Source organism: Verticillium dahliae, genomic scaffold (genome assembly GCF_000150675.1).
Source record: "Verticillium dahliae VdLs.17 supercont1.2 genomic scaffold, whole genome shotgun sequence".
NCBI classification, from domain to species: domain Eukaryota; kingdom Fungi; phylum Ascomycota; class Sordariomycetes; order Glomerellales; family Plectosphaerellaceae; genus Verticillium; species Verticillium dahliae.
This window is the reverse complement of record NW_009276916.1, coordinates 643,070-666,791: the sequence shown is the minus strand read 5'-3', so window position 1 is coordinate 666,791 and position 23,722 is coordinate 643,070. Positions and strand designations below refer to the sequence as shown.

Here is a 23,722-nt window from a genome sequence, read left to right as displayed (position 1 = left end):
ACATGTTAGACCGCCACACAGAGCTCAGAAAGGCTGTGATTTGTTTTTTGTTTGCAGAGTATCGAAGATGCCCATCCTCTTGCTGAGCTGTCATGGTAGCTATCACGGCCTGGCCGTCAAATTGTGTAGCCCTACCTCATTTCTACTGGGTGTCCAGACGGACCTCCGTCCGACACCCAGGAAACCAACGGAGTACTCAGCATCACCCTGCAGTCCATTCTAAGGAATTGTATTCAATGTGACGGTTCATGGAGGGATATTCTCATACATGCCGTCAGGACAGCATGGGTATTCACCACACTTCTGTTGACTAAATGCTCTTGTCGGCCGATTCCAAGCTCTCTCCAATGATCCCTGCCCACCTCACGGCATTCACATAGTCCCTGGCATCAATGCTCTCCTGCAGCCCGGGGAAGACGGCACCCGCATAGCCCGTCCACAGGCCCGGGGCGAAGACGACGTGCTTGAACCAGTCACGCCCGTCGAGGCCTTCGGGGTGCAGGAAGTGGCGCTCGAAGCCCTTGTACGCGGCGTTGACGTGCACGAGCGCCCAGCCGAGCTTGAGGCGCTTCCAGACGCGCCACCAGGGTACGCCGGCGGCTATGGCGTCGTCGACCCAGCGGCCTAGCGCGTCGAGGCGCTTGGTCTTGATGCGGAGATTGGCGGTTAGGAAGCGCAGGTGGGCGAGGGCCTCGGCGACGTCGGCGGAACTGCCGCGTGGTCGGATTTCTGCGGCTTCAACGCCGGAGGGGAGGCCGCTGGAGCGAAGGGCAAAGATTTCTTCTTCGGACATGGTAGCAATGTCGGGCTCGGCGGAGGAGGTGGCGGCGGCCAGTTTGGCGTCGATCTTGTCAATGTAACCGGCGAGAGCGTCGGCATAATCGGTCGCGTCGAAGCGGATGATGGGCTTGTTGGACAGCTCCGCCACGGTACGACCGAGGATACGCGCCATGGCCTTGTGGTATTCGAAGCCTGGGTCGCCAAAGTTTTCCATCCAGTAGAATGAGTCGTAGTTGCTGTGATAGTGGTATACCGCATCTTTGGGGCCGTAGCCGCCAAACCCAAAGTCCAGCGACGGGATGCCGGCAAAGTCCTGGAACGCCGTAAAGTCGGAGCCGGAGCCCATGGGCCTGATCTTGCCGCTCCACAAATCACCAACGGTCTGTCCGGGGACAGTCTGGTTTGGCGATGGAATAGCGGCAACAACCTCCCGAAGGACGCGGTGAAGGAGCGGGGCTGCTGCGGCATCAAAGTTGGCACTCCGGACGCCCACATCAACATTGACGTAGGCAACCGCAGCATCCGTGAGCCAGGGGAGATACTCCTCAACCCACTCAGTACTGCCGATGAGAGAATATTCCTCGCCATCCCAAGAGGCGAAGACAATTGTGCGGAGCGGGGTCCAACCAGCTGCAAGAGCGGCTCCGACGCTACGAACGACTTCATTGAGGACGGCAGAGCCACTGTTGGGGTCACCAGCGCCGCCAGCGATCCAGGCGTCACGGTGGTTGCCGATCACGACCACTTCATTCGGGATAGTACCATTGACAATTCCGATGACGTTCCAGAGAGGCGTCGTCACGTAGCTTTGCTCGTTGTAAAGGTTGATGACGACGTTGTCAGGCGAGGGACCAATGTTGTACTCAATTCCCTTGTATTTCAAGCCCAAGTTGCGGGTCCAATACTGGTTGAAGTCATCAGCCGAGGGTCCATGGCCGTTCAGAGCCCTGAGTATGGGCAGTGCATCGGCGTATGAGATGGGAATCGATGGGATCGATGGAATGGCGGCATCCACAGGCGCTCTGGGCGCACCGGGCTTGCTTGGATATCCCGGAGTTGTTGGGTCTCCAGGACGCACGCTCAAGAATTGTGCGCTGCCACGCTGGACGCTCGAAGGGTTACGAGCCGGGCCTTCTGGGTATGTCTTGTACCCATTCTCTTCCCGAATCTCGCCATCGTCACCAGGATCGCTGTAGAGCACAGCACCGACCATACCGAGCTCTTGGGCCCGTTTGATCTTGAGACCGCGGAATATACCACCGTAGCGCGCGATGGCGATCTTTCCTGCAAGGCTGATATTGGCCTTGCGTAGGTCCTCAAAATCTTGGTACGTGCCATAGTTGACCCAAACAAAGGAACCGGTAACGTTACCGCTTGCTGAGTAGCCATGAAAGGTGGGAATGCGATCTGCGGAACCGGATGTGGGGTCTTCGTTGAGGATGTCCTCCTCGAGCGATGCCTTGAAGTCAACCTTCCAGGGAGCATCTTGCGCATTGCTGTCTTTCTCCTCGCGGCTGAGAACGGAAAGGCTGTGGTTCACAGGATAGTTCAAGTACACGTCGTAAGAAACAATGTCAGAGGGAACACCCCACTCAATCCACCTCTCCTGAGTCCATCTCGCCTAATCTGTTTGTGAGTACTATTTCCCCCAGGCAGTCGAGTGGATAGCGTACCTGAGAGAAGTTTTGGCCTGCCAGATGGGGACCAGCGGTGTAGTATCTGCTCCAGTCCTCGGCCTTCTCGGCAGATGGGGTCTCGAAGAGGACATCAAGCAAGTCCTGGTGCGAGAAGTTGGGCCCCGTCTGCGCAGTGGAGTGAGCTGGTCCACTCGGCGGACCAGGAAAGTAAGAGGAGCCGTCGTCGGGATCGAGACACACCAGTACCACGAATGTTGTAAAGAAGGCAAAGAGACATGCGCATATCGCAGTGGTACACAAGCGTCGAACGTAGTGGTGCTGGTACCGCTGCCTGGGCTCCGCCACGAGAACCGTGGCTATCAAGGGCGTGTGCTCGTCGGCCATGACAATGCCCGGCGGGTGCCTGTGCGCTGGAGACTTTTCAGTCATGGTAGCAGTGAGAGTGTGCTGTGAAACCTGGTCGTATTGTTCCGTCTGTCGCCAAGATATGTCCGTTCTGAGATGCGAGCAACAGAAGGAGAAGGGGGGATGTACCGCAGGCGGATGTCTCTGCGCCTTCGATAGATGCGTCTAGTATCTAGGTGTGAAGGCACCAAGACCGAGGTGAGGTGAAGCGAAACTCAAGGAAGAATCACCACACCGTGAAGCTTGGGTGTGAGTCCTGGAGAAGACCTCTGTGCGATGTCGAGAAGCGGGCAGTGGGTCGTATCGTCTGTCATCGATGGCATCAGTGAACGTGACTTTGATGCCATAAGAAATCCGAAAGTGGAGAGTGTACCGTGCCTAGGCAGAAGGATAGGGAAGGGACCTACCTTCCTGAGGGTAGAGTTAGTGAGCGTAATACAGTACCTGCTTAGAATTGGCACATGATGACGCTTTGGGTGGTCGACGAGCATGATGCGCTTACATCATCAGCGTGGAACGTATGCTAGTACAAGTAACTCGTCACTCGGATCCTACTGCGGGGTGGGGATTCGGCCCCCGGGTCTGGCGCCGATGACGGCCGGGCCGCCAGTTGCCAAAAGCACGAGGGGGCCACACAGGCTGACAGGCCAAGCGACTGACTGACTGCGAGGCCTGGACCTTTGACCCCCACCCTGCGTCGGGGGGGACGCGACTTCGCCTTCAACCTTGAAATAAAATATACCCTGTCGCCTCTCAACGCTGAGCTGAGCACACCATCTCGCCGTCCCATCCGCTACTTCTCGGTCAAGTTGACGACGACGCCGCCGACAACCGACCAACATGCCGACAGCGGACTCGCCACACTGACCATGGCTGCCCACCCATTCCCTCCTCCCTTGAAACTTACATTGCATCCTTTGCAGGACGCTTGTCTCTCTTTCACCTCGTGACGGTATTGCTTACATGAGGCGCCTTGGATCGACAACCAATACCGCCTTTTCTTTGGGGGATTTCAGCAAGGCTCATCGTTCATCGTTCATCGGATATGCACCTGTCATCCGGAACCAATCGCACATGGAGGAGGAGCCCCTCACAAGACTTGGGAGGCGTCATCTTTCCCCCGAAGGCAAGACCTGTCGCTCGGTGAGCCGACGGCAGGAGTGTGCACCTGAGACCAACCAGGCTGTTGTGCAGTAGTAAATGCCCAACGAGGCAAGTGCAAGTTACATGGAGAAGTGCAACGGCTGGGCATCTAATGCGAGGCGAGCGCGAGCGGATCGGGCTGCAGCGCTTGTGTGTGGAGGTGGGAACGCACTACCATGTACGACGCTAGGGAAATGGCCAGTGGGGTCGTCGCCTATGACCGATGCAAGGTTTTGCGGGCTGCAGTTTCTCTTCATTTGACTGACCCATTCCTCGATTTCTCATCACTTCTGCATCTTTTTCTTCGTTATTCGGCCTCTTTTGTCCACAGCCTGTCCAACCGAACCTTTCTCTGGTCTTCTGGCCTTGATCGAATTTTCCTAGACCTCCCATATTTGTTCACGCCTACCTAAAGGCGCTTGGGATTCTAAATATATCCCCATCTTATCCTGCACCTGTCTATCCACCAGATCGCCGACCCGCTTTCTGTAGGCTCACGCACTCGTCTTCAGCCATCATGTCCAACCCCAGGAGGAGGCGAGAGCCGAAGCTGCCGGTGCAACAGCTGGCCATTCTGGGTAAGCTACGCAAACTCTCTCACCTCTGCTCATAAACCAGCGTTATCCTGGATGCCTCCTCTCGCATGTTGCAGACGCTTCGGACAACTTTACATGTCCATCTAGGCTAGTGCCCGTGCTAGTACATAGCATACAGCAGACATGGCGTCACCATGGACAACGATGTTGAGGAGGGTCAAAAGACAGACAAAATGCTACCTAGATATCTTTCTCATCTTTTTCTTATGTTGCCCGCTTCAGCATGTGCTGCACTTTGGTCATGATCTTCCTAGTTGCCTGATCACCGTGAGCCTTGAGCTGCATTCTCATGCTTGAAGCAGGAACGTAACATGGACCTCTCCACCATCATGAAGGAGGCATCTTGGCCGCCTCCATCTCAACTGTACCGACACCTCACAGGTATTTACAGTTATGAGTAACCTGATCCGCTAACAGTTTCCCCAGCCATCGCGCGATTCGCCGAGCCCCTCGCCATGACTTCCGTCTTCCCCTATCTTCCAGAGATGATCCGTAGCTTCGGTGTCGAGCAGAACAAAGTCGCCAAATGGGCTGGCATCACGTCTGCCGCATTTTCATTGTCACAGAGCGCCTGCGCGGTGCCTTGGGGGAAGGCATCCGACACGTTTGGCCGGAAACCGACCATCATCGCTGGCTTGACATCCACCATGACACTCTTCCTCGTATGGGGATTCTCGACTAGCCTAACTATGGCTATCATTGTGCGCATTTTGCTTGGAGGTGGCAATGGTAATGGTGAGTTGAAGCATACCATATTCATCTTTGATAGCACGTCCTGATATCCTGACTAGTTGGCATCATCCGCACCATGGTGGCCGAAATGGTTACCGAAAAGGAGCTCCAGCCCCGAGCATTCTCTGTCATGCCTCTCGTGTGGACGATTGGAAGTAAGCCCCCTCCATATCCAACTCACCTAGAACCACATACTTACATGCACAGGTGTTTTCGGTCCTGCCTTCGGTGGCATCTTTGTCCAGCCGGTCGAGCGCTTCCCCGCGCTCTTCGGCAACAGCACATTTTTTAAGACCTTCCCATTCGCCTTGCCAAACATGATCATGTCCATCTTCTTCCTCGTATCACTTGGATCAGCCATCTTCTTCCTTCACGAGACGCTTGAGAGCAAGCGAGGTAGCAAAGACTGGGGTTTGCAAATGGGACAGCGTCTTACTCGCACCTTTAGACGCAGTCACCACGACATTCGAGCGAGGAGGACATCCTTCGTCGACGGCGAGGCCACGGCTCCCTTGTTGCCAGCCATGATTAAGGCCCCGAAGAAGTCCATGATCACAACCAAGCCAACAATGAGTGAAGTCTTCACCAGGCAAACGGTCATTGGCCTCGTTGCCTATACATTCTTGGCTCTCCACGCCGTCGCTTTCGATCAGGTCGTTCCCGTCTTCCTGAACTATCCGATAATCGAGCACACACCCGAAAACACGAGTCTGCCTTTTCAATTCAGCGGCGGTTTCGGTCTCGGCTCTGAGCGTATCGGCCCCATCTTCGCCTTCTACGGCGTTGCGTGCGGCGCGATTCAGTTTCTCTTCTTCCCAGTCCTCTGCAGCCGATTTGGCACTCTCCGATGCTACCGCGCGTGTGCCTACGTCTCACCCTTTGTGTATATCCTCATGCCATATACCGTCCTCCTTCCTACCACGACAACGCGCTACATTGCGCTCCTGTCTCTTATGCTGGTCAAGGGCTTTGCTGCCATTGTCGGCTTCCCCTGCATGACTATTTTGCTCACCAATTCGGCGTCCAGCCTGCGCATTCTGGGCACTCTCAACGGCTTTGCGACCATGTTCTCCGGCCTGGGCCGTGCCGTCGGACCGGCCGGCGCCGGCGTCGCGTTCAGTTGGGGTGTGGAGAGGGGTTATGTTATTACTGCTTGGTGGCTTCTTTCCTTCTGTGCTGTGGTCGGCGCCATTCCTGCCATGATGCTCACCGAGGGTGACGGGCCCGCGCCCAGCACGGAGACCACGGACGACGAGGCCGACGAGGAGACCTTGCTAGAAGATGACGATTCCGACGTGGTAACAACGGCCAAAGACAGGAATGAAGGAGAGGAAGGCGAATACTCCTCTGAGGATGAGCCTTTACTGGGACGTGAAGGTAGCAGTGGCCGCACGACACCGAGAGCTGGATACGATTCGATCACGACGAGCAAGCAATGATGTTGGAGAATGATAATCAAAAGGTGTGATGAGAGGGAGCTTTCACGACGTGAAACGCTACGAAGTTGACGAAACTCGAGAAGTAAGTCTGCGAAATCTTACGCTTGCTTGACGGATCATGAGCGAGTTTGATTTGTGTGTTTAGTTCGAGGATTTTTGTTATATAGCATAGTCTATGCGGTTCCGCATGCGAGGTGTAATCGGCATTGCCTGATCTTCAAAATTTCTGTTTAACTTGTCAGTATGAAATTGCCAACACTTTTTTGTTTTTGGTTCTACACGGCTAGGTGCTCGTACACGTAGCATAATACACGCAACGCGCTTCAAATCATCGTAAAGGCCGTCTGCTGGCGGGACTATGTGGAGGAGTACCAAGTTGCCGATATTGGCCTCTGGACACTCTCCCTCCCGAGTTGCACCGTAGGAATAATTTCGCCGCATGTTGCACACCTCATCAGACTGGCAGAGCTTCCGCATGTATCGTAGTAAATCGTAAACTTTCATTACTTTCATTGCGCGCGTGAGCGCTCGGCACTTTCTGTGTGTACCATGGTATATCATCAAAGCAGCGTTTCGTAGAAGCGTCAGGGCTTCTCCCTATACATCCCCTAATTTTTGTTTTAGAATGTTCCCAAAATTCCCATCCCGTCCCGTTCCCTTGCTGCGGTATTCCAACACGCGCTTCATTTCCAATCGTTACGCCAGAAAAATCATACCGCCCACCATTTCCCGCCCCAACGACCACCATACACCCCTACTGTATGGTCTTGGGGAGGGAACTCTACCACTGCCACGAGTTGTGTTACTCGACTATGAAGGAGGCTTACGCGAAGAGCTTCTTCTCGTAGGACTCCATGTTCACGTTACCCTCCATCTGGGCGCTCGACGTGCGGAGCTCGAAACGGAGGGTGCCGTCGGCGACGCTCTCGTGCAGCTCGGTCAGGCTCTGCATGCCGCAGTCCTGCATCGAGTGCTTGAGGCCGGCCGCGAGGTAGGGGACGAACTTGGAGATGGGACTGTCGAAACTGTCAGCAAACGTGATCGGAGGGTGGTGGAGCGCGGGAGAACATACCCCCTGTGCGCGACGGAGCCGGTCACGCCCTGGGCAACCAGGACGCTGTCGCCCTCGGAGAAGTAGCGGGCCGTGCCGGCGTTGCTCTTCTGCGAGTCCTTGCCGCCACCGCCGGCCTTCTTGTCCTGCATGGCGTCGATGCTGCCCATGCCACGGTAGGCCTTGACCAGCTTGCCCTCGCGCGAGACGAAGGACGTGCCGGGGGACTCGGTGGTGCCGGCGAGGAGACCGCCCATCATGACGGTCGAGGCACCGAGGGACAGGCCCTTGACGATGTGGCCGACGTTCTGGACACCGCCGTCGGCGATGCAGGGCACGCCGAAGCGGGCGGCGAAGCTGCTGACCGAGTATACGGCAGCAGCCTGGGGGCGGCCGACGGCCATGACCTCCTGTGTGATGCAGGCCGAGCCGCTGCCCATGCCGATCCGCAGACCGTCAACGCCGGCGGCGATGAGGGTCGCGGCTTGCTCGCGCGTCACGACGTTTCCGCCAATGACGTCGAGGCCGGGGAACTCGGACTTGATCCACTTGACCATGTCGGCCTGGTACATGCTGTTACCCTGGGACGAGTCCAGGATGACAATGTCGAGGCCGGCATCGACCAGCAGAGCGAGACGCTCGCGGTCGGCGGGACGAGTGCCAATGGCAGCAGCGCAGAGGAGCTGCTTGCTGTCGGGGAGCTTGGAAGCCAGGGGGAAGTGCTGGTTCTTGTTCAGGTCGGAGCGGGAGATCATGGAGACGAGGTTGCCCTCCTTGTCGACGATGGGCAGCTTGCCCTTCTTGGACTTGGCGAGGATCTTGTTCGCCTCGGGCAGGTCAACGCCCGAGGGAGCAGTGATCAGCTCGGTCACCATGACGTTGGAGATGGAGGTCTCGGGGTCCTCCTCGAACTGGATGTCACGGTTGGTGACGATACCCAGCAGCTTGGAGCCGAGCTTGCCGTTCTCTGAAAGCTTTGGTTAGCTTTGCGGATTCTTGCCAAAATAGCGCAAAAATGGTAAAAGACGGAAAAAATGGCTTATTTTCATAGTCTAATTAGATATCCTCAAGACAACATGGTTGTCACGTATGGTGGAACGAAAGTTATGACATGGTTTTTTAATCATCGAAAGCCGACAAAGGGTGGTGGGAGTGCTGGTGACACGAGCGAACAGAGAGAAAAGGGGCGACTGACCTGTGACGGGGAAACCGCCGAAACCCCACTTCTCCTTAAGAGCCTTCGCCTCGCCAACAGTGGTGTCGCGGCTGATGACAACGGGGTCCAGGATGAAGCCGTTCTCATAGCGCTTCACCTTGCGGATCATGTCGGCCTGGGCCTCGGGGGAGCAGTTGTGGTGAACAACGCCGAGGCCGCCCTGGAGCGCCATGTGGATGGCCATCTCGTGCTCAGTGACGGTGTCCATGGGCGAGGAGACGAAGGGGGTCTTGAGGGTGACACGCTTGGTGACAGGCGAGTCGAGGTTGACGGCGGAGGCGGGGAAGCCAATGTAGCCAGGAAGCAGCAGGAAGTCGTTGTAGGTCAGACCACCGTGCTTCTTGGTGTCCATGAGCTCGGTGATGTCAAGACCATCACGGCCCTCGTACTCCTTGAGGACATCGAGAGCGGTGGCGTGGTCGAGCACCTTGGCGCCCTGGGTACCGTTGGTGCCAGGCATTTTCCTTTCTTCGCTTTGGTGGAGCAAAGTGATGGATTGGAAAAGAGTGGGAGAAAGTTAGAAGCGGGAGAAGGCAGCGAGGAAGAAGAAGCTGTCGTCACGCAAAGTCCTGATGCTTGCTTGGCTCGTTCAATGACTGCGATCGGTTGGTCTCTTCTTCCCAGTAGAAGGAGAGAAGAAAAAGTTCGTCTGGTCCCCGCTGGAAACTTTTTTTAAGGGCCCGCTCAGACAGACCCTGCACATTTTGGGCTGACTGACCCGAACTCGGTGCGGTGCGGGGCAGGGGAGGGGGGGGGGACCAGCAGCGAGTTGTAGGGCCCAATCGCCTGGCCTTCGCCTGGCCTCCAGCGCACAAGCCCCACACCACGCGAGCGATGTGTGCCCTGTGCACGGCTGTCATGGATAGAAGCATGTTTGCCTTTTGCCATGACCCGGTTGCTTCATGACCGCGCCAGCCCTCTCTCTCTCGCTTCTGCTCTCCGTGACTTGTGAGCAGGGAAAAGGTATAAAAATTCCTTCCGACACATGGTCGCCCCGGGTTCAAGAGCTGGCTTGATGCATCAAGGATGTTACGTCGCAGAAAGGCCTTGATGATGTGCGGGCAGGAAGTCTTGGAGGTGTAGCCATTAGACCAACCGGAGTGTCGAAATCCCATCCCATTGCGCTGTCATTAGCGTGAGCTGTCAGAAGCCCAGTACCTAGGTAGTTTCTAGGGACTGGTGACTATCCTGACAGCACGTCTTGTTCTGGACGTGGCTTCAACAAGATGAGAAACGGCACAGGATACCCGTCCAACCACGTGGAAACGTAGTCAACACGTTACGAACTGATGTGGTGGTCTGGATGTATTGGTATACTGTGTTGTGCTGTTGCTCCTGGTCAATTGAGTACTTGGATTCACAGTCGCTTGGCACCACATCACGAGCCATCGCTGGCTGCCCAATGAAGCTTTCCTAGGTGGTTTAGTGACAAAGCAGCAGCAACTCTTCATTCAGCCTTCACACTGCCAACAGACCCAGTTGAAACGAAACACATCAAGTCAAGGCAAGGAAGGTCGCAGGCACAAAGGCCATAGCACCGGCACATTATCGGTAGCTGCCGGCTCGGTGTGACGTGACGTAACAGCGCTAGCAAAAAACAGGCCTGCGACAGACAGCGCCGCCAGCCAGCGCCAGCCAGCACCAGACAGCGGTCGCTCCACTCCTCCCACCCATCTGCGCCTAGCCACATCAGGCAGTAAACAAACACAGAAACGCAGCACAGCAACGGCACTCACTGCTCCAAAGCACCCAACATCCATGGACCCCTCAGCCATCCAGCTGCCGACTGCCATCTGCTCCTGCTCCTGCTCCTGCGCCTGCGTTATCCTTGTTCACTTTTAACATTACGGTCGCGAACTGGCCGCCATGTACAGGGCATAAGGTTATTGACGAGAACCCATACGATTCATTTCTTTCTCAACATCATTGCTGCCGTGCTCCTTGCACTGCTCCCTCGTCCCTACTCCCTCTCGCGCCGAGCGCGCCCATGTCTTAGATCCCCGACTACGCGCCACTCCACATTGTTGTGACCCAACTCTGCCTCTGGCATTGCCTCCGACCTTGACCCTCCAAGAGAGCAAATCTTCACCCCTCCGCATCCTCCGCCGCCTCGACACATTCCAAGCCAGCCCCAAAAGTCGACCCTGGCCCAGCATCGTTTGCTTAGCTCAGCCCAAGGAACATCGACCCAGAGCCTTCCCAGCGAAAGCGCCTTCATGTGGTCATCCGAATTCCGCGAATACATGAACCTGCAGCGCAAACTTTCCTCGACCTCCTAACCGACGCTCGGCATCGTCAACCATGTCGTACCGAACACACCCGCTCCGGCAATCACAAAACCTCGACACAGAAGGAAACGTCAACCGGCAACCCTCGACTGCCTCGTCGTCTGCCTCGTCTGGCTACTCTAATTTCTCCGAGCGCAGTCGCGCCAGTACAGTATACTCCTCAGCCTCGAGCGGCTACGCCGCCGCTCACACCCACAAACGGGGCATGAGTGATGTCAGTCGCTTCAGCCAGCGTCCGCTGGAAGATGACGTCTTTACAAGTTCGAAGAAGAAGGAGGAGGGCAACATCTTCAACATTGCTCGCATGTCCTTACGACCACTCCCCCAAGCTCCCGCCGGGCCGTCACCCGCATCCTCGCACTCGCCCTCGCCCGAGCGGAAACCGACGAGCTATCGCCATGACCGCGGCCAAAGCATCGACGTCGGCAGATTCTCACTCTCGCAAAACGATGGCAGCAGCTCGCCCACGCCCACAGCTACACCCAAGAAGGCTACAACGCCCAAGGCTACAACGCCCAAGGCTACAACGCCCAAGACCACAACACCCAAGGCCACAACCCCCCAGCCGACAACGCCCACCTCGAGGCCCTCGCCGATTCGACCGCACTCTATGCTCTTGACTCGATCCGACTCGGTCAGCGTGGGCAGCGCCGCCCTGCCTCACGCGAACTCGCCGTATCACCCACACCAGACGCACGCCGCGCCACTTGAACGACCCGATCTTCAGAGCTTTGGAAGGTCCTCGACAAGCCACTTTCGCACGCTTTCAAAGCTCGCGCAAACCGACTCTGCCGACGACTTCAAAATCACATCTCCCGCACAGGAGGTCGTCGGCCTACGCGGTCGACGCAGGCTGCAGAGAACAGGCGAAGACAAGGGCCGTGCAGGCCAAAAAAGTGGCGGTTACGGCTGGGAAGGGAGGAATTGGATGGATAAACAACGACAATTCCTTCAGGCCTACGAATACCTTTGCCACGTCGGCGAAGCCAAAGAGTGGATTGAGGATGTCATTCACAGGGACATTCCGCCCATTGTGGAACTGGAAGAGGCCTTGCGAGACGGCGTCACTCTAGCTGAGATCGTGGAGACGTTGAACCCAGATCGTCGGTACCGCATCTTCCGTCACGAAAGGCTGCAATACCGACATTCGGACAATATCGCCATCTTGTTCCGATATCTCGACGAGGTCGAACTTCCCGACCTCTTCCGCTTCGAGCTCATCGATTTGTACGAGAAGAAAAACATCCCCAAGGTCATTTATTGCATTCACGCCCTCAGCTGGCTGCTGTTCAGGAAAGGAATCGTCGACTTCCGCATTGGCAACCTTGTTGGTCAGCTGGAGTTTGAGCACCATGAGCTCGAGGCCATGCAGAAAGGACTCGATAAACTCGGGGTTAGTATGCCCAGTTTTGGCAATATGGGTGCCGACTTTGGCGTTGAACCCGAGCCCGAGCCGGAAGAGACGGAAGAAGAGCGCATCGACAAAGAGCTGGCCGAAAACGAGGGCTCCATCATTGAGCTACAGGCACAAATCAGAGGCGCTGCGCTGCGAATGAAACTAGGCGACACCATGCAGAAGCTCTGGAACTCTGAGGCAGCTCTCATCGAGTTGCAGTCTCGAATCCGTGGCGACTTCACGCGTCAGATCATGGACTACAGGCTTCAGATGAGAAAGTTTGCTGTGAATTTGCAGTGCCAAGCCCGCGGCTTCCTCGTCCGACGACGACTCGCCAACAAAGAACGATTCTGGAGGAGCTTGGAGCCTGATATCTTGGAACTACAGAGCCTTATCCGGGCTAAGAAGGTCCGTGATGAGGTGCAGTACTCCAAATCTCAGCTCGCTATGCACGAAGGTCCTGTAAGGGGCATCCAAGCGGCATTCAAGGGTTATCTCGTCCGAAAGAGCTTCGACAGTCAAAGAAGCGAAACGCAACAGACATCTGGTCAGGTGCAGCAGCTTCAAGCTGCTGCTCGGGGCATGCTATTACGAGGCCGGGTTGAAAGGGATCAACTTTCCCTCGAACAACAAGCCCCGGCCATCATCGACTTGCAAGCGGTTGCGAGGGCGTTGCTGATGAGGGATCAAATCGCCCGCGACCAGGAGCATCTTCAAGGCTTCGCTCCGCAGTGGACTGCGCTCCAAGCCAAGCTACGTGGCAACGTCGCCCGTTCTGCCATTCTCTCAACCAAAGCAGAGCTCAAGGAACACTCACCTCAGCTCGGACAGCTGCAGGCCTTTGTGCGCGCTGGAGCCGTGAGACGAGACGTCGCTCAGACGCTCGAGGCATTGGCTAGCAACGATGGAGCCAATATTCAGCTGCAGTCCTGCGTACGTGCAATGGCAACCCGAGGCCGTCTTGCAGCCGACAAGGAAGCCTTGACACAACAAGAGCCTGCCATCACTCGTCTGCAAAGCCATATCCGAGGCCACCTATGCCGCTTACGACACACGCAACTCCTCGAAGAGCTCGAGTCGCATGCAGAAGATATCAGCAAACTGCAAGCTCTAGCAAAGGCTATGATGGTTCGAGAGGAGATTGGCTTTGTGATTGCTGAGCTTGAAGAGGAAGAGCAATCTATCATTGCCATTCAGGCAGCTGCCAACGCCTTCCTTGTTCGGGCTCGGTACAGGGAGAAGCAAAAGTTCTTCAACGAGAACATGCAGAAAGTCGTCAAAATCCAGAGCTTTATCCGGGCGAAGATTCAGGGAGAAGCCTACAAAAGTCTCACGACAGGCAAGAACCCGCCAGTTAACGCCGTCAAGAACTTTGTGCATTTGCTCAACGACAGCGACTTTGATTTCAACGAGGAGATTGAATTCGAGCGGATGCGCAAGACGGTCGTTCAACAAGTTCGGCAGAACGAGATGTTGGAGCAGTACATCGACCAACTCGACATCAAGATTGCCCTGCTCGTCAAGAACAAGATCACACTGGACGAAGTTGTACGACACCAGAGCAACTACGGCAGCCACTCTATCGGTCTGCTAGCAAACTCATCCATCTCTTCTGCCAACCACTTCGACTTGAAGGCGCTGAACAAGAGCTCCAGAAAGAAACTGGAATCCTACCAGCAGCTCTTCTTCAATCTCCAGACACAACCTCAATACCTTGCAAGGGTTTTCAAGCGGATTCGAGAACAGGGTACACCGGAGAAGGAATGCAAACGTATCGAGCACCTTATGATGGGCTTGTTCGGTTATGCCCAAAAGCGAAGAGAAGAGTACTACCTGTTGAAGCTGATCGCCCGTTCGATGCGCGAGGAGATTGACGGCACACGAGACGTGCAGGACTACCTACGCGGCAACTTCTTCTGGTCAAAACTGCTTTCCAACTACGCTCGATCCCCGCGAGACCGAAAGTACCTCCGCGAGCTGCTCGGCCCGTTGGTTCGCGACAATATCGTCGAGGACCCAGCCCTCGACCTAGAGAGCGATCCCCTACAAATCTACCGCTCAGCCATCAGCAATGAGGAGCTTCGAACCGGCCGGCCAAGCCATCGTCCCTTGGATGTTCCCCGCGAAGTCGCTATCAAGGACCAGGAGACGCGAGATCTGTTCATCGACCACCTGCGGGATCTCAGGGAGATTTGCGACCAGTTCTTGTTTGCGCTTGAAGATCTCCTTGCCAAGATGCCTTATGGTCTCCGGTTCCTGTGTAGGCACATGTTTGAAAGCCTCTGCCAACACTTTGAGAAGGAACCCCAACATCACATATTGCAACTTGTGACCAATTGGTTGTGGAAATTCTACCTGCAGCCCGCAGTAACCGCACCCGAGAATGTTGGTGTCATTGAGAAGCAGCTCAGCCCTCTCCAGAAGCGCAATTTGGGTGAGGTTGCCAAGGTCCTCAGCCAGGTTGCATCTGGGAGGCCTTTTGGTGGGGAGAATGTTTACCTCCAGCCTCTGAACGCCTTCTTGGGCGATTCGATCGATCGATTCGCCCACATTACGCACGAGATCATCTCCGTTCCCGATGCTGAGAGCACATTTGACATTGATGAATTCAACGATCTGTACGCCAAGAACAGGCCGACGCTCTACATCAAAATGACGGACATCTTCGCCATCCACAGCTTAATCGCAGCCGAACTGCCGTCCGTGTGCCCCAACCGGGACGATATTCTCCGAGAGATCATGCAGGACCTCGGAAGTGCCAAGAGCAACGAGAGTGAGATGCTGGCTGCGGGCTCATCTGATATTCAGATGTTCCTGACGCCCAAGCTGCACGATGTTGACGATCCGGATGCGGAGGTTAAGGCGCTCTTCATGGAGACGAAGCGATGTGTGTTGTATATTGTCAGGGTGCAGTCTGGTGCGAACCTTCTCGAGGTCCTCGTCAAGCCCATCACACCGGAGGACGACCACAGGTGGAAGATGGTGCTGCGGGACGACTTCTCGAGCAAGGGCTCGCGAGGTGCCTACTCGGACGCGAACATGATTGATGTCACTCGCATGTCGTACCACGAGCTCAAGCGAACGGCGCTGGAGAACGTCATGAGGCTCGAGCACATGGGCAGGATATCCAAGCACAATTTCTACCAGGACATCCTCAACGCCATCGCGCTCGACATTCGCACCAAGAGCCGCAGGCGGGTCCAGCGGCAGCGCGAGATCGAAGGCGTCCGCATGACGCTGTCCAACCTTCACGACAAGGCCAAGTACCTGGAGCAGCAGCGCAAGAGCTACGACGACTACATCGAATCGGCCATGGCCACGCTGCAGAAGAACAAGGGGTAAGTAGACTTTGGAAAGGGTCGCGCAATGGAAGAAGATTACTGACGAGGAGTTTTCTCCACCAACAGCAAGAAGCGATTCTACGTCCCGTTTACCAAGCAGTACAACCACCAACGCGAGCTGGAGCGCAGCGGCCGCGTTCCCAAGTTTGGCAGTTTCAAGTACAGCACGCGCGCTCTGGCAGACAAGGGCGTGGTTGTCGCCTGGACGGGCGTTGGCGACTGGGACAAGATCAACCTCACCATCAGCTGTGACGAGGTGGGCGTGTTCGCCATTGAGGGTTCCCGCGGACACATACAGATGCCAGGAGCAAGCGCACAGGTGCCCATCGAAGATCTGTTGCAGGCTCAGTTTGAGTCGCATCAGTTCATGAACCTTTTCGAGGGAAACCTCAAGCTCAACGTCAACCTGCTCCTGCATCTTCTCTACAAGAAATTCTACAGGACGCAATAAACAGTCTGATACCCCCCGGGCTCCCGCCACCTGCCTACCAGTTGGCGCTGGAGGGAGGGGGGGATACCTCTTTTCATCTTCTTCTTTGGAACCCCCTCGATGGGCGGACACGACTTTTATGGATAGGGTTAATGGACGACTTGGTACCTAGGGATGGACGCTGCGGTTACTGGCGAGACGGTATTTTTGGTGTTTCGGTCGAAGCATGCATAAGGAAGGTGTTGATCAGCTCGCACGCACGGGCTTTGGCATTATTACGGGGAGAAAGGATACCCCGAGAAGCAGAGAGGAAATGGGAGGATGCGCGCTCATTTGTATGCAAGGGGAAAGATCTTGCCAGTGCTCATGGTGATTGGAACAATGACTGAGTTGACATGTATGAATTTGAATATACTGCTCTGATGGCCGTGATGTGATGTTTTGACTTTTCTTTTGATATTTATATTGAGAAGAGGATATGCCATGGGGGCGATGGATGCCTGACGTAGGCAGTTGGTTGGCGAGTCTGAAGTTCTCGTGGCTTGCATTTGCATTGCATGGATTGAGTGATCGAGGCCTGTTTTTTGTGGTGACGTTAGCCAGATACAGGGGGTGTGCTCACTTTCTTTGCCTACCCCAGACCCCGCCAACTTTTTCAACATTTCACTGCTATTCCGCGTATTTGAACTTGAACGCCTTTCGACCCAGGTTCTCCCTTCGATCATAGATGCGTACCTGACCGGTAACCTTTTGCAGTCGGTGTTAACCTGGCCTTCACCTCTCTCTCTCTGACCAGGTGACAAGGCCATCAGAACTCATCATCTACTTTCCGTCAAGCTACGCCTTGCACAAACTCAGCCCTCTCATTAGACTTGCCTCATCCCAGCATGGAGGACCCAACGAGCTTCGTCGACGAGATCGCAACGTGGTTCGACATTGAAGCCGATAGCCCCGTCCTGGCCGTCTTCTGGGGCGCCTTCGTCCTCCTCGCCTTCGCCTTCGTTGCGCTCGCCGCCTTTGTCATCACGCAATGGACCGAGTGGTACACTGGCCGCTTTGGCTCCGTGGCCGGCCCGTCGCCTGAGCGTGGCACCGGCGGCCTGAAGACCTGGCTTTCGAGGGCCTTCTACTTCGGGCTGTACCTCGACGGGTGCGGGATCGCGCTGCTGCTGGTCGTGCTGTCGCCGGCGCTGGCCATTGTGGCCATGGGGCTGGCGCCGCTGATCGCGCTGGGGGTAGGAGTGTTTGGGATGGGCGGCGACGAGGACGCCGGTACGAAGACGAAGCCGAACGTCGCTGAGGAGAGGAAGGGACAGTGAGCGACCTGGTCCTCGTCTTCGGCGCGCTGTCTACGAATGATGAGCCCACATTGGCCCCGTACGCTCGTGAGGGTTCGGCTGGGCCTCTGCACACAGCGACGCATGATGGATATCACAGCCATGACAAGTCATACACAACGAAGCCTTCCTTTGAGACGCCACGCAATCAGGATGAGCAATGAGCCCCCTTCCGACCTCGAGATCTTCACGAAACCTGGCGCTCGGTCGTCATTGGCTTTTTCGGCGTCTCTGCCATCCTCTTCGGACTTCGCCAGTCTCTCGGCAGATCTTGGTGTCCTTTCTGCAGGTGGGAGGCGAATGAGACGTGGGCGAATGAGACGTGGGCGCATGTGACATCGCTGCGCAAGGCCAAGTTCTGAGACTGCGACTAGCAGCAAGACACCAGACAGAGGCATCCGTCATCGCAACCGCCCTCACACCCCTCATTTGCATCCCATCTCACTCACCCATCAGCAAGTGCACAAACATACTTCATCGCCCCACACACACGACACGTCCTTTCCAGACATCACGAAAACAAATGAATACGACCAGTTCCATATATTTCGACCGCTCATCAACGCCATGTTCACCATCTCCATCAACCCCCTCATAGAGTGGGCGTCCAACATACCCGAGGACAGCCCCTGGAACCTCGCCGTCATCATGCCCCTCATACTCCTGGGGCTCTACTACCTCTTCGGGAGCATCCACGCCATCATGCTCTTCTCCGACTGGTTCGGTAACCGATTCACATCCGTCACCGGCGCCGCGACCGACAGTCTGTTGACGCGCGCAATGTACCTCGGCCTCTGGCTCGACGGCTCCATCCTCCTGATCGCCGCTGTCCTCGTCTCGCCGCTCGGCATCCTCGCCGCCATGGCCACGGCCCCGTTTGTCGCGTTGGCGGTGGCGGGAAAGAGACTCCTCCGGCGTCGGGTCGCGGCGTGGCGGGGGAATGGCAAGGGGCTCGTCGAGATGATGTTTCTGGACTTTGAATCGCCGGTCCAGGTGGCAGCTGTGGCTTTCGTGGCCGGGGGGCTCATACTGGGTCACCTGTGGACGATATGACGGGGTCGTGCGTCTGCGGGATAGCTAGACATCAGGTTGGCGCGGGGGAGGGGGGCATTTTGAAATCTTCTTGAGTTCCTTGCACTACAATACAATCCATCTTTATGTACTGCGACGCTTCGACTGCTTGGACGTTACCATACCTGCCCTTGTCGAACCCGGGTTCTAGGTGGGAAAAGACGGTTTTTCCTTGGGATGGATAAGAATCGCGAACCCTCAACATGTGTCCGGGTTACTGTGGCTCTGAGAACAGTCGTAGGGACCGAAAAGATTCCACTCTCATTTAGGACGCAGCTGAGTCAAGCGTGCACAGGTAATACAGACTTCAAGCAGATCTAGACAGTTCCATTCAACGCCACGCAGAGCCTCGAGCATCTTCACAGGCTCCAGATTATGGGCTGTAATGGGGCACCAGACGCGCCGCCCTCCGCTGGCACATCGTCAGCTACGATCACGAATGTTCCAAGCGATCGGTAGCAAGGCGTTATACCTGCCGGAACTCCACTTGCCAGACACTACATCGAGGACCAATGGCGAAACTAGACTGACATACAGGGAGACTGGGAAAACTCATGTAGACAAAATCCAGCCTTGGATGTTCAAAATCAACATGATGGAACGGCATAGCAGACAGTATTTATGTATGTCTAATCATCATCGATATATTCAAGATACGACATGGGCAAAGTCTTGAAAAACCTCACGCCTTTCTCCGTTTTCATTGTATCATACAATAGTACGGCCGTAGCCGCATGACAGATGTAAATTACGTATGAAACCCGAAGAAACAATATGAGGTGAAACGCCAAACACCTAGCAAAAGAATAACGAATAAGTTCTGCCCCGCAAAGCAGACAAAGACATGGCATATCATAGAAATGATATACGAAAACAAACAAGAAAGAGTGTGACGAATAGGGTCGGTGGGCGAGGTGACAACAGTCTGTCGGGAACGCTTCGTTACCCAACAGCTTTCTCAGCCGTGTATTAAAGATGGCGTGATGTATTGTTCGATTGCAAAGCAAAATCAAGGTCGCTCGCTTGGGTATGTTGTGTATTGATGGGTATCATTTGCGGCTTGCGGCGGGCGCTTCACTGGCAGGCGTTGATCCACCCCCAGTTGTCGTCAAGGTCGGTGGGCGGCTTTGACTTGATATGTTTCCTCCGACTTGTGGCCTTTAACGAACCCGCTTGCCATCCAGGTACTTGGGGCTACGTGCATCGTAGTACGGGTTCTGCAGGGTCTGCCTGCTTCCGAGCCCTCATAAGCCATGCGCTCCTCTTCATCAAGTGAAAAGGCCTTCTTGAGCCAGCCAAAGGCACTGCGTTTCTTCTTAAGCTTTGGCGTAGTGCCAGATGCTTGAGAGTCGTATGTCATGGTTGTCACGTTGCTGAGCATGCTAGCCCCGCCCATTCGCGACGGAGCATTACGCTGATGACCCGGGCGATAATCTGCCTGTTGTGATGGATATGTCATTCGGGGCGAGGCGCCGGCTGTCAGGGGGCGCTGCTGGAGGGGCGAATGGGGGCTGGCTTGTACGGGACGATAAAACTGATGATGTTCGGACCGTGGTGATGCTACCACCGGAGGCAGCGCCGGGGGCGACAACTCATGAATTGTGCCATATCGCGGACGCTGCTGGTCGTCGGAGCCATAGGCGGAGTCTGGTGATTGATGGGTTCGAGTTGCCTGGGGTGGTCGCTGGAAATCGGCGGGATGGGGACGAGGAATGTGGATAGACTCTGGTGGTGTCGTCTTCATGGAAACGCGCTGTCGAAGAGACGTCTTCTTCGAAAGGCCCTGTTCTGGCTCCTTTGCCAACTGAGGAGGTTCTCGAACCATTGGCGATGGCAGCGGCTCAGGGGGCTGAGGGGTGTACGTGCGCGGCTGCAGAATGTAAAGCGGCGCGTCGTCCACCACTGGGCCGGCATCCAACTGAGCATCCAGGTCGGAATGGTGGGAACCAGTATCAGATGATAGGGTCCCGACGGTATTGAGCGATAGCTTGGGGGTCAGACTCTTCGTTGGTTGATGAGGTAAAGTGCTGGCCTCATGTTTCGCAATCGGAATATTGAAGTATGTGGGTTGCGCATTGGACTGCGAGCTGCTCGGAGCTGAGCCGACAAGGCTGCTTGCGCGACGAGTAGACTGCCTCCCGCTCCTGGATGATTGCATAGAGGACTGCGGAGATTTTGGGGACGCCTCGCTCGCTGGCGTCTCTGATAGCGGAATGGTGAAAGGGGGAATCGAGGCCTGTCACAGGACTTGTCAGTAAAGAATTGCGTTGGTCGAAATGCAAAGATCGGTTTCGCATTTGGAGAAACATACCCAAGTCCTGCGGCTCACCTCCCCCGCCTTGCTGCTCATCTCGGCCACCATTTGGCTGAGATCAACAACAAGAGCGTTGAGATCTTTACCCTGAGCCTGCAAGTCTGCAAAGGCGTTGAACCAACCCTCCGTGTTCCCCTTCATGGCTTCGTAGATATCGGCAACGTCAGGACGATCCTGTCGCCACGAGCCATCTTTCTGTTGCGAAAGATAGACGGCAAATTCTCGTGCAGACGAGAGGCCTTGCTGAATATCCTGATCGTACTGCTCGAGTTGCATGTTCGTGCGCGCGAGGATATGCTCAATCTTCTCGTTCCCTTCAACAATCTGAAGGCGGAAATTGCGATCCTCCAGAAGCTTCTCAAAGACCTCTAGGTTCTCCATAGGTAGTCGCAGGTAATCGATACGCTCTTTCAAATCGGCAGAAGCTTGCTGAAAGTCCTCCATGGTGACCTCGAGGAACTCGTCAACCTCGTCAATATGACCTTGAAGAATGTTGACAACTTGGGAGGCACTATTGGCCATGCCGTTGAGCAACAGGTAGACGCCAAAAGAGATCTGGGACATGAGCTTCATGAGCTCATGTTGCTGCTGGCCGGGTCGGAACCGCCACTGAGCACTCAAGAGTTCTTCATCCCGTTCCTGGCTTATGAGCTCCTCGCGGCGGGCTTTGGCGTCTCCGAACCGAATCTTGGGCTTCTCTGCTGGCTTCCCGTCCGTGACCTCGAGGAGAGACTCGGCAAAAGCAGCTTGCATGGAGTGAATGGGGTGGAGTGGAACAGTCGAGTTGGCAGCGAGAGGTGGCTTCTTGTTGGTCCGTCGCATGTTCCTCTCCGGAATGTGTGGCACGCGGACCGTAGTAGGCGTCCGCTCAGCGTCTGTGTCGGGGTCCTCGAACTCTCCACTAGCATCGGTGCGGCTGCCAAATATTTCGGAAGAAGCTTTTCGGTCGTCATCCTCGGTGTCGCTTTGCCGTTCATCTATGGTTGGCACCTTGCCCCACGAAGCAGGCAGCTCGTCATGGTCACCATCGTCGGATTCATGGTCGCGAGGCGCGCCTGAAGAAGGCGGAAGCAAGACTATGGGCAGGTTGAGACTGAGATCAAGGGCATCGTTGGCGCCGAAGGAGAGGCGATAGGGGTCGGCAGAAGTGGCCATGGCCGGTTCGGGGCGCGGCGATGGCTGGGGTATCTCGGTGTCGTTCGGAGAGTAGGAGCTGTCGATGTTGGACCAATTTTGGTTGGTGACACCCGGTCGACCGCCACCAGGATTTGTGCGACGGTGACTCTAGGCGTGTGCGCTCCCAGATCAGTGGTGTAGCCAGCCGCCGCTATTGTGTGTTGGCGGTTGCGGCCGCTGCTGGATTGTATCGTCGACGAGGGCAAAGGGGACAGAGTATTGTCGATAAGCCACCTAGGGGGACCTTGTAGTACGGGCTTCAGAAGGCGTCGCACCTCATGACAGGCGAGCAGTCCAGTCGCGGCGATTCGACAACCGTCGGTGTGCGAGATCGATTGCAAGTGGTGTTGAAAGAAGCAACAGCTTCGCGGCCTTGGCCGATCAGAGAGACAGCTGGAGGGCTATCGAAGCGAGTGTGGCGTCTGGAATGCACGCGAGGGGCGAAGCAGAGAGGGTTGCTGCTGGCTCGCGCTGGCTGCGCCAAATGGACGAGGGAGAGCGAGAGAGGTGGTCGAGCGACGCTGGGCCAGCGAAATGGAGGGGGGGGGGGGGGGGGGACAAAGACAACGAAACACCAAAGAATACGAATAGGGAGCTGGGTGAAGACGCAATGCAACAGTAAACGACTTTGTTCCCAGGTCGAGTGGCAGGTCAGACAAAGGGGGGATGAGGGGGTGCAAAAAAAAAGAGGTCAAGCAGACGGATAGCTTCTGAGTCTTGGGCCACACTCCCCCTCCGTCTTGCAGTGCTCATTGCGTTCGTTGGTCTGCTCGGCCTGCCTGGCGTGCCTACGTACATGTACCTAAGGTACCTACAGTACCTAGGTAGAAGGACCGTGGCATCGCTGGGGTCCCGGGGTCCTGATCTGGGGCCCTGACTGGGTCAGGGGGAAAAAGGGAAAAAGCGAAAGCAGCCTAACTTCCGTACCTGGACAGAGGTACGGTCTCTCTCTGCTGGGGCCTGTGCCCCTGAGCGTGCAGATGCAGATGCAGATGCACCAAAGATTGATGCAAAGTAGCACAAGGGGCGATCCTATGTGGAATAGCCCGGGAGCCCTGGGAGCCACCTCCTGCCCGCTCTTGTCCGCTTGGCCCGCCTGAGCAGAGGTCAGTCGCGCTTGCATTCGCCGTGGTGGCACCTGTACCACGACCCAGGCATGAGCTACGACCGAATGTGGGGATTCTAGTGGGCTGGACCTGACCATCGACCCCCCCCCCCTCCCCCTCCCCTCCCCACCTGCCTTACATGTACTTACCATGCACATGTACCCATGGCACGGTGGTCGAGAGTTGTACATGTACACGGAATGCTCCATGTGCTGCACAACTTGCGAGGACGTGCATAATATGGGACGGCCACCCTTTTTCTCA

The 23,722-nt window shown here is 55.9% G+C and overlaps 6 protein-coding genes across 6 annotated transcripts; 3 read left to right on the top strand and 3 right to left on the bottom strand.

The window, feature by feature from the left end:
* Nucleotides 1-102: 102 nt before the first annotated feature.
* VDAG_01015 (glutamate carboxypeptidase) lies at nt 103-2,846 on the bottom strand (the record flags this gene model as incomplete). Its single annotated transcript, XM_009649901.1, has 3 exons — nt 103-219; nt 368-2,401; nt 2,454-2,846. 3 exons carry the CDS (start codon nt 2,844-2,846, stop codon nt 103-105), a joined length of 2,544 nt encoding a protein of 847 aa, XP_009648196.1.
* A 1,636-nt stretch (nt 2,847-4,482) lies between these two features.
* VDAG_01014 (uncharacterized protein) lies at nt 4,483-6,732 on the top strand (the record flags this gene model as incomplete). The annotated part of the gene is made up of 4 exons (XM_009649900.1): nt 4,483-4,543; nt 4,979-5,296; nt 5,353-5,448; nt 5,501-6,732. The coding sequence occupies 4 exons, from the start codon at nt 4,483-4,485 to the stop codon at nt 6,730-6,732; spliced, it is 1,707 nt and encodes a 568-aa protein (XP_009648195.1).
* Nucleotides 6,733-7,555: 823 nt separating this feature from the next.
* On the bottom strand, nt 7,556-9,459 carry VDAG_01013 (inosine-5'-monophosphate dehydrogenase IMD2; the record flags this gene model as incomplete). The annotated part of the gene is made up of 3 exons (XM_009649899.1): nt 7,556-7,748; nt 7,805-8,750; nt 8,979-9,459. 3 exons carry the CDS (start codon nt 9,457-9,459, stop codon nt 7,556-7,558), a joined length of 1,620 nt encoding a protein of 539 aa, XP_009648194.1.
* A 1,841-nt stretch (nt 9,460-11,300) lies between these two features.
* VDAG_01012 (RasGAP-like protein) lies at nt 11,301-16,475 on the top strand (the record flags this gene model as incomplete). The annotated part of the gene is made up of 2 exons (XM_009649898.1): nt 11,301-16,021; nt 16,091-16,475. The coding sequence occupies 2 exons, from the start codon at nt 11,301-11,303 to the stop codon at nt 16,473-16,475; spliced, it is 5,106 nt and encodes a 1,701-aa protein (XP_009648193.1).
* An 866-nt stretch (nt 16,476-17,341) lies between these two features.
* VDAG_01011 (uncharacterized protein) lies at nt 17,342-18,844 on the top strand (the record flags this gene model as incomplete). Its single annotated transcript, XM_009649897.1, has 3 exons — nt 17,342-17,769; nt 17,944-18,080; nt 18,300-18,844. 3 exons carry the CDS (start codon nt 17,342-17,344, stop codon nt 18,842-18,844), a joined length of 1,110 nt encoding a protein of 369 aa, XP_009648192.1.
* A 1,126-nt stretch (nt 18,845-19,970) lies between these two features.
* Nucleotides 19,971-22,331, bottom strand: VDAG_01010 (uncharacterized protein; the record flags this gene model as incomplete). The annotated part of the gene is made up of 2 exons (XM_009649896.1): nt 19,971-21,098; nt 21,174-22,331. 2 exons carry the CDS (start codon nt 22,329-22,331, stop codon nt 19,971-19,973), a joined length of 2,286 nt encoding a protein of 761 aa, XP_009648191.1.
* Between the last annotated feature and the right edge of the window lie 1,391 nt (nt 22,332-23,722).